The sequence below is a fragment of the Ammospiza caudacuta genome, chromosome 13 (genome assembly GCF_027887145.1).
Source record: "Ammospiza caudacuta isolate bAmmCau1 chromosome 13, bAmmCau1.pri, whole genome shotgun sequence".
Taxonomy (NCBI): Eukaryota; Metazoa; Chordata; class Aves; order Passeriformes; family Passerellidae; genus Ammospiza; species Ammospiza caudacuta.
Genome location: NC_080605.1, coordinates 4,024,160 through 4,034,175, shown reverse-complemented (window position 1 = coordinate 4,034,175; position 10,016 = coordinate 4,024,160). Strand labels below are relative to the sequence as shown.

Here is a 10,016-nt window from a genome sequence, read left to right as displayed (position 1 = left end):
ATCTGCCACCGCAAGCGTTTAGGAAATTGCCGTTCTCTTAAAGGCAACCGTGTATTTATTTATCTGGGGTGAAAACCGAGGAGTTGCACTCCATTAACGCGTTTCAGTCACCAGCCCTGGCAGGGGATGCAGAAGTCGGTGGAGAGCTGGATGCTGGTCTGGAGGAAGAGGAGAGCTTTGGCACTCCTGCTACAGGAAGAGGACTGGAAACAAGCAGAGAGGCGGGTGGTTATGGTAGAATATATGCTGTTTATTTATGAACGTAACCAGGACTTCTGACACATTTTATATGCAGTTCCCTCCCCCCCCTCCCCAAAATTAAAAAAACCCCACCAACGTGTGTGCATATACATACACGTATACATACCATACACACACTGCACACACACACACACGCTGCCAGAACTGTGCTCTCACTGTCATGCTTCCATGACAGTGGCTCCATCCACCTTGTTCTGCTCTCTTGTCAAGACCTACTTCAGTTGGACAAATTGTTATGCAGCTAGGACACAAGGAAGAAATGTTCTGCATGGCTACCAGAATGCCCAGGGGGGCTGTTTGTTTGTTTATTTTTCCCTCACTCTGGGAGAAGCTCCAGAGTCCAAAGGTGCAGCAGCACCAGGGACAAGCCTCCTTGCCTCACCACAGGCATCGTGCAGCCCCACAACCCCTGCCCCATTCCAGGCACTCCTGCCTTGGGGTCGGGAGGCAGCAACCAGTACAGGACAATATGAAGAAGGCAACGCACACTCACACTCACCCACCCATACAAATAATAAAATAACGTTGCAGCACAAGGGCATAGTCTCTGTCACCAGATAAGAAAGTTGTGTGATGGCAAAGATCTAAGTAAGGCAATAAAGTATAGCTAGTGTACATGGAACGGCTTTCACATTACATGAGGCACAGTTTGGGTGGACAGAGACTTGGAGAAGAGCAAAATGTCCTGGAATAAAGCAAAATACACTGAAAGTTCATAGTAAATACCCGCATCAATAGGTATTTATTCATTTGTGCTTCGCCACGTCGTGACATACAGTACAAGACACTGCTGCTCTTTCTGTCGATGGAGAGAGCTCACCACACTCTTGCAAGCTGCTGCTCCATCAGTCCCAGGCTGTCCATCGGTCCTGCAGCGGCGCTGGCCCCTTGTCCCCCTCCAGCCAAGGCAGGGGACAGGGCTCGGCAGAGGCAGCCCGGCCAGGCTGTGACAGTCCTGGCAGCAGTCTGGGGGCTGCCCCACACCTCAGTGCTCCTCACGGCGCCCAGTGCTGCACATCGCTCAGCCTCAAATCCTCTTCTCATCGCTGGCTGCCCCAAAGCTGCTCCTGCCTGCTGCACTGCAGGCCAGCTGGAAGGGGTCAGCAAGGACACCCCAGACACTGCAGCCCCCAAGCCTGCACGTCCCTCGTTCTTTCTCCTCGCACCCTGCAAGGCTGGAGGGCACAGTAAGCCCCAGAGCTCCTGCAGCCAGCTTTTAAGGCACATCTGGGTTGCTATGTGTGCTTTATGACTGTTATTGTTATTATTATTATTACTGTTATTTACCCTGTGTAGACACGTGGTCTTTTCTTTCCTCCCCTTGCCTCTCTCCTTAGAAAACCCACCATGTTTTCAGCTTACTCGTGTGTCATCTCTAAGGCACAAACCTTTTAATACTAGAGCTGCCTGGCTTCTTGTATAGGTCGTGAATCGATAAAAAACAAACGAAACGAAACAAAACCAAACCAAAACAACCCCCCGTTCCCCTCCCGCCGGCACACGGCGCTTGCCGCACGCCGGTGCCTACAGTATCTGTGGCGGGCAGGGCAGCGCAGCCCGGCCGGCCCCGGCGCGGCGCTAGGCGCAGCTGCCCATGGCCTTCACCAGCGAGCTCTCGGGCAGCTGCCTGAAGATGCCCCGCAGAGTCTCCAGCTCCCGGGTGAGCTGCTCCACCCGCTTGCGCAGCCGCTCGTTGTCGGTGGTGAGCTCCAGCACCTTCTGCTGCGTCTCCACGTTGCGCTGCTTGGCCTTGTCCCGGCTCTTGCGCACCGCGATGTTGTTGCGCTCCCGGCGCACCCGGTACTCGTTACTGTTCTTGTCCACTGTCTTTTTCGATTTGCTCCGGTGGTCCGAGGGCATCATCTTGAGGGTGCCCGCGGCGGACAGGCCGCCGGGAGGGTGCGGGTGGTGCGGATGGTGCGGGCTGGGCACGGGCGTGGGGGGCGGCGTGGGCTGCCCGGGCTGGAGGTGCATGGTGGTCTGGGCGCAGTGGGCGATCTGGTACTGGAGGTGGGACGGGTGCTGCTGCGGGGCGTGATGGGGATAGAGGGCCGAAAGGGCCGCCGACTTCACCTCCTCCTCCTCGCGGGGCTCCTGCTTGATCACCAGCGGCCGCAAGCCCGGCGCGGCGATGCGCTCGTACAGGGGGTCCAGCTTGCCGTCCATGTAGCCGGGCACGCAGCCGAAGAGCGGCTGCTGGTGGTGCTGCGGCTGGTGCCCCGGCGCCGAGGCGGCGGCGCCGGCTCCGTGCATGGTGTGGAAGTCGAAATCCCCGGCCAGGATGGCCTTGGCTTTCTCCTGCTGCTTGCTGTGCTGGAAGAGGTCGGCCAGGAACTCGTCGTTGAAGGCGGCGGGGTCGATATAGGCGCTGATGTCGATGGAGTTCTCGTTCTCGCAGATATCGCCGAGCTCCGCGCCGCCCGCAGCAGGTGCCGCCGCCGAGGGAGCCTCTCTGTAGCTGTAGGTGCTGCCGGGCAGGGGAGTCTGGAGCTGGTGGTGCTGGCCGCTGCTCATCGGGGGCCGGGAATCGACCTCGTAGAAATTGGCTTGCTCCATGAAGCAACTACAGTCTGCCGGGCATGGTGAAGCGCTCCTGCAATCCAGGTTTCGAACGGGACGGCGGCGGCGACTCCAGCGATCTCGCGGCACGGCGCTGCTCGGCACGGCTCGGCGCTCCCGGAGCCCGTCCCCCGGCCCAGCCCCGCTCCGCTCCGCTCGCTGCCTGCCCTGTTCCTAGTGGGCTGCCGCGGTGCTGCGTGCCGTATATATACAGCCCGCAGCAGGGCCGGGGATCGCCCTCTAGTGTCCAACCTCCCGCTGGGAACCTTTGACCGCCGCGCAGCCGGCTCCCAGCGCCCCGGCCGGGCACCGCCGGCCTCCCGCCCGCCTCCGGGGGCCGCCGCGCCGCGGGCAGAGCGCCCCGCGCTCCTCGGGCCCCCTTCCCCCTCCCGCCCCGAGCCCGGCGGGCGCTGCATGGCTCCGCCAAGGGAACCCCGCGCTGATGAGAGGCCCGGGGGACGGCGCCGGGACTTTGTGCCCGCGCTGGCGGGGCCGCTGGCGGGGCAGAGCCGCCAAACGCGGCCGGCACATTTCCACCGGCCGGTACATTTTCACCGTCCGCTCCCGCCTCTGCGCCCGGAGCTTCGGCCCTGCGCTCCCCAGACAGTCTCAAAGTTCACCATCCGCGCATAGTTGCAAATATTTGGCCAGTCGGGAACATTGGCCCCGTCGGGTTTGGGAGCCAAGGCGCTGCTCACCGGCGGTGGTTACCTGCCGGCAGGGCCGCCGGGCTCGGAGCCACCGGCGGGACCCGCGGGGCTCGCCCGGTCACCGCGGGACGTGTCCGGGATGGCGCCCGGCGGGCAGGGGCGGGCAGCTCGGTGGCCGCGGAGGCTCCCCGGCTCCGCTGCTCCGGGCGATCGGCCGGGCCGGGCCGCCCTGCCCGCGGTTAGCGCCGGTGCCGAGCCCGGAGGAGCTGCCCCGCCTGCACGGAACAGCCCTGGTCGGGTCACCCGCGGGCCGCTTCATTCCCCGCACCAATCGAGAAGGTAAATTTAATGACGGATTTCCCCAAACGCACACCCAGCAATCTCCACCAGTGCCGGGCACGGGCCGCCTCCCGGCCCTGACCCGGGATAACCGCGGGTGCAGCGGGGCCCGGACCCTCCAGCGCAGCTCTGCAGTGGCCAGGAGTCCGACTCTGCATGGCCAGGAGTCCGACTCTGCATGGCCAGGAGTCCGACTCTGCATGGCCAGGTGTCCAGCTCTGCAGTGGCCCCATGTCCCTGTGCCCTGCGGCCGTGTGCCCGGCCCTGGGATCAACCTCACTGCCTTCCCAGCCTCTGTTTTCTGCGGGTTTTGAAGGCGATCAATGCTCCCACAAGTGCGGGATTCAGAGGAGCTGCACGTCCCAGCCACTGCTCCCCTGAGGCTCCCGTGTACAACCCACAGCCTCCCCAGGAGCTCCTCAGTTTTTCCTCTTGAATCCTCAGAATTCCTCTTGCTGCCATCACTGCAGCACGCAGAATTGATGTGTCTGTCGCTGCTTGCACCTTGAGCAGTCCCACAGGCATTTGGCTCTGCTGGTCCTGAAGGTCCCTTTGGAAGGACAAGCCAAGCCCACTGGAGCAGGTGCAGGCTTAAAATTGCTGCACAAGATCTGCAGGGAAAATGAATCAAACATAGTGATGGCTGGAGAAAAAAAAAGATGCAATTCTTAGTTCTGTTTTAGTAAAACAGAAACTTGTGACAGTACATTACTCAGAAAGGGTTTGACAGATTTCTTGCAATTAAAAATTCAAAGGATTCAACAGGAAACAAAAATGACAATGCACCAAACCCTCATGTTTTTGTTTCACTCAATGCAGGTGCGAACTTTGTTTCATGAGCAAATGCAAGGCCAGCAGAGTCAGTTGGCATAATCCAGTGTCCTCTCAGGAGAATGAATTCTCTAATTACAGGAGGGAAACATTAATTTACAGATTACAGAGTATACTTTTCACTATCAATAGAAAAAATTTAATCCTAAGTTGTTTTATATGCAGCCAGTGTTTTCTAAAATTATATGTCTTGGTTTCAATGCAGTAGCAGTGCCCCACAGGGCTGCTTCCACAGGGAGCTGCAGCACTGTCTGAGCAATGAAAACACTCAGAGGAACTCTGAACAAAGTCCTGGTTCAGAGGAAAAGCCTCAGGTCTGGGACAGGAGTGAGTTTTAGGTGTTTCAGAGTGGAGAGTAAAATGTCCCTGATTGCACCCAACTGTCCAGATTCAGCTTGTTCTACTCAAGTTAACCCATTTCCAGAAATGAGACAAACACAGAGCTGGACTTTTTGCCTGCTGGGAGAAATATCATCTGGAATAAAAGCAGTTTATGCTCAGAGCTTTCAAGAGGCCTTGTCTGACTCTGAAGTCAGCAGAAACAGGAATAGGCCATGAAGATTTAAAATAAAAAGTCAGTGCTGCACGAAACAGCAAGCAAAAGGATAACTAAGAAAGTGTAAGCAGAATTGTATCACTAAGTTTGTGATTTAATAACAATACCTATGCCTCTCTAGTCTTTAAAACACTCTCATATTTTATAATCTTTCTGAAATTAAAGCCTAACTACATGTTAAAAAAAATTAAAGTAAATCAGAACATTTAGGATCAGATTCCATTCCTAATTACTGTAATTAACCAACAAGTCCCCACAATTTAAGGACTGGTTTGCTCAGTTTTGGTTTTGTTTTTTTTTTTTTTTTTTACATAGACCCCTTTTATCTAAGTTAAGAACTTTTAAGTCTTCTATTTTTACATAGAAACCTAAATTCCTGTTTAAATGATTTTAATATAGTATAAAATGAAGTTCCCAGACTCATAAAAAAGACATATCTTCGTCTTTTTATTTTCCCTCCCTGTTTGAAGACAAAATATTTAGAACCAGCTCATCCCCAAACAAGCACAAATGCTTATTTCCCCATTCATATCAACAGTGATTGATACCAAATATTTCAAATATTAAAGAGAAAACTTGTTGTTTAAGTTCCATGAACAGGGAGCTGATTTAACAGAGAGGAAGGATGCATGTTGCATACTATGGCTCCCTGAAGCAGCACTGTCAACTCTTGAGGGTGCTATTCTTCCATCCCAAAGCAGATTTTGCTGTCCAGAAGCTCAGGGAGGGCGAGCAAAGTGCTCCACAATTCCAAACAGCAGCGAGAGTCTGGACCGAGCCAGCTGCACTCCTTTCTGAGGGAAGGAAACTGATCAGAAAAACACAACTGTGAAGGAACCTAAGTGCATGTGTGACTATTAATTCGTTTTTAATTGCACTGGAACACTGCAGTCTCTTTATATCTCCTGTGTTCTCAGGCTCTCACTCCCTGAATGAGTTTCTGGCTGCAGGATGCAGCAGCTCTGCAGGCTGTGGGCAGGATGGTGCTGTGCTGCTGATCCAACAGCCCGGCACTGTGTGCACAGCCTAGCATGTGGCAGCCCTGTCAGCAACTCCAGTGCAGCTGCACATTTATTTACTACCTTGTTAAACCAGAATATTTCATTGCTACTGACAAAGCTCCAGGCAGGAGTTTGCACGCAAAACCTCTTGGGGTGAGTGGCAGCAACAGCTCAGCCTCTCCTCTCTCCCACCTGAGAACTGGGGGGGAAAGAAGACCAGGGTGGGCACTGTGGAGCAGAAAGGATGGCACAGCTGTGCTGGGAGTGACAAGAGGATATTGTCCTCACTGCTTCCTGAGAGCACCTGGGGAGCAGGCAGGGATGGAGCAGCAGTGGTTTCCTATGCAAATACAGAGCTGGCAATCTACCATCTTACTTGTTGTGGTACACTGAAACACAAACTTCTCCCCTCTCCTGTTGTGTTTTCTGCCCCAGGGAGGAGACACATGATACTGCACATAAAAGCTGCCACACATGACAATTTTCAAAGGAAAAGACTTGATATGCCAAAGCCTTGCAGGCCCTTAGATCAGTATGCAGCAGTGTCTGACAAATCAACCAGAACCTTCCCTTCAGCTGGGAAAGGCAGCTGGGGACCGCTTATCATTCTTTAATGTGCATTTTGCTCCAACAACAGATGATTTAATGACTTATCATTACAGCTTTTCTCCTTTGGAGAAACACAACTCCAAGGTGAACCAACTCAAATCCATGCTATTTTCCTTTTTTGTACCATTCCCCTTGTCTTCAGGGTGTTTTCAGGTGTTTGCTATGATCATGCCTCAATTCTTGCTATCCTTGTGCTCCACTGGCTTCTGGCTCTTCTACTGAGAGCTCAGCCCTTTGCAATTTCCAGGCTAGGTGACTGAGGGCATTTTTCACTTCCATTTACCTGGGAACTGCTCACTTCCATTCAATGACCCTCACAGCCCAGTCTGTTTCCAGCTTGTCACCTGTAATCTTGCACCAATCAGTCTGTGAAGGTTTTTTTAATCCATTCACAATCTTTGCATGGTTAATGAGCCATTGCATACACAATTCCTCTCTCATAATTAGGACCATATTTCACTGACCACATCCACACTGCCCAAAACACTGCAAATGATTTTCAGAGACAGGATTAAGTCCTGTTCCAAAGAACATACAGTTGAAATGCCATCAAAAAACAAATCAACAAGTGATGCTGTTGCTCCTCACTTCTCAGTGAACTGTTTCCTTCTGCTGTACTGGGTCATCACCTTTGCCTTAAAACTTCTACAAATGATGTTATGATGTTTAACAGTAGTTTTAATATGTATGCATCAGTTATTCCTTTGCTCTATATTTGGCCTATCCACAATCACCCATTCTCTCTCTCTCTCTTTAGTATTTCACCTCTGATTAAATGATAACCTTGTTTCTTTCACACCTGAATCTCCAATTGTTTGTCTTTACCTTACAAACTTCAGTGGTTTCTCTCACCATGGATGGCTCATCATCTTTAATTTGCTCATGCTACATCTCCCTGGAAGATGGAGCAGTTTATAACTCTCTGTTTCACAGCTAGAGAGCTGTGAGATGAATGACTTGCCAGAGCCATACAAGAAATACATAACAAAGCTGAGCATTTAATCTCTCCTATGCCCTAACATCAACCTCCTAACATCTCCACCAATGCAAAAGTTTTACTACTGCACTCCTACAAAGGAAATCCTTTCATAGAGTGCCTTCTTGTTTGTTGTTTTTTTAAATGGAAATAGATCCATTTTTATCTGAAATAAATTTATCTCTGAGGTGAACTGCCAAGAAATATGGAAAATACAGCTTATTTTCTTCTAGACCCTAGCCCTAGTCTACTGGATTGAAGGCTCTCATTGATCTCAGTAGGAACCTGTGCAGACCCTTATGCAGCAGAACAGTAAAAGGGTATCCCACCCCAAACTCAATTCTCAGTGCCCAACTGCTTTCAGGGAGATGTTCTCAAAATATTCTCTGCACATTATGGCTCTAAGACTTTGGCTAGCTACTTTTCATGGTGTCATACAAGAGGTAATTCAAACCCAGAGATTTAAAATCCTGGTAAAGCCAGAAAAATTGTACTTTTTTTCCCCTCACTCAGGTGACACCAACTTCCAGATGCTCTCAAAGTGCCTGCATGAGCTGTGCATGGAACTCAGATTCACAAATCTCAGTGTCCTGAACTGCACCTGAAATTAGATGCTGAAATAAGAGTGACTTAATAGTCTTGTCAGCAGGGCTGCACACCTGGGTTAGCATCAGTATTTACCAAAATCCTGCCAGTTAGAGCTGCAGCATCTCCTCACCTGTGTAAGCGAGTAATTCACTCTGATACCCAAAGTACATTATGGTAATGAGCTTCTCCATAAAACAGCAATTTGCAACATTACTTCAAGTGGCATCTAAGGCCCAACAACTACATGAACACTGGGAGGTAACACTGAATTACAAAGGAAGTGCCCTTGTTTGTCTCTTATATGTGACTGTGCATTAATCCTTTGAAAACATTAATGTAGTCATTCTGCAACATTATTCATACCTTTTAATGTAAAAGGTTGTTTGTGAGCATAATTTTGGCAGTCCATAGTCAATCCAAAATCATCTGGTTTTGAGAAGGTACACCTACAAAGCTGAGCTAGTACTTGAGAAGACTGCTTAAGTAATAAGGAATCTTGCCACTGACTTGGATGTTACATTTTGCTTTTCTCAAAAGAAGATGAGACAGCTTGTCTCAGGCTTCATCACTCTTTCTAAGTAGTTTGCACTGTAGGCATTATTATTTGAGTTTCTGAAAAAAAAAAATATATATGCCAAAATACCAAAAAATGTTAAGCATTTTCCAGAAGTGTAGAAAGAGATGCTTTGCTACACAAAGAATGTACAATCAGAAGATATGAAAAGTGAGAGCAGTGGGACTGGAAATGATGAGAAAGATCAGCTTATAAAAATAGTCATGGCATTTCTTAATTATGTATTTTAGTACATGACATATCCTGTCATAAACTTAGTCCTTGACATGGATGAAATTCTATGTTCTCATCCAACTTACTCCTCTTTAGGTGAGATTGTTACAAGGATCAGGATTAGGCTAAAGAGTGAAAATGTGGTAGAAATTTACATTCTGTAGTGCAAAATGGATCTGAAAGCCTCATGCTGTTGTCTCAGAGATGAAGACATTGCTAAATCCATGTCAGACTGCAGCATGAGAGCCCTCAGAGAAGTCAAGGACCTGCTGGGCTTTTCCCACTCCTATTGCAGTGAAGCTGTTGTGAGATTCACTGGGATAACCCATGACCTCACAGGTTTTGATGTCCAGCCTATGTCCAGTACCTATGGAATTATAAGATTCTAAAATATCAAGATAATATACTTTTGGTGCAAACCCTTTATTAGTGTCATAAAGCATTCAACTTCAGTGGCAGGAAGTTTTGGGAACACACTTGTCTCAAATTTTAAAACGTGAGGTTGTGTAAGTATTGACTCTAAACTGAGAGGAAGCAATTTTCCTGCTCAGAGCAGATGCCATCTTGGATCTTAAAATCTGACCCTCCTGTTGAGATAAATTCAGTTTTCTTTAATTATCCCACTACTAGCCCAGGGATTACTGGCATGAGTAATCCAAGCAAGAGCTGGTTTATAAATAAAAAATGTCAATGGCAGCAAGAGGAAAGGGAGCTGAGGAAGGAAGGAGGCTCAGCAAAGTTCTGAGAGTCTCTCAGTGACATCACCAATGAATCCAAGCCGTGATCAAACCAACCACCAGCATGGGGAACAACAGGTGCAGGGGAAGGAACCAGGCCAGAGGCAATCCTGGCTTGAAAA

General features: G+C 50.1%; 1 protein-coding gene across 1 annotated transcript; it reads right to left on the bottom strand.

The window, feature by feature from the left end:
- Positions 1–253: 253 nt before the first annotated feature.
- CEBPA (CCAAT enhancer binding protein alpha) lies at positions 254–2,974 on the bottom strand. Its single transcript, XM_058813511.1, has one exon. It carries the CDS (start codon positions 2,815–2,817, stop codon positions 1,840–1,842), a length of 978 nt encoding a protein of 325 aa, XP_058669494.1. The 5' UTR covers positions 2,818–2,974; the 3' UTR covers positions 254–1,839.
- Between the last annotated feature and the right edge of the window lie 7,042 nt (positions 2,975–10,016).

Excerpts from the sequence above, each read along its gene's own strand:
- CEBPA (XM_058813511.1), bottom strand. The coding sequence starts at position 2,817 with ATGGAGCAAGCCAATTTCTACGAGGTCGATTCCCGGCCCCCGATGAGC.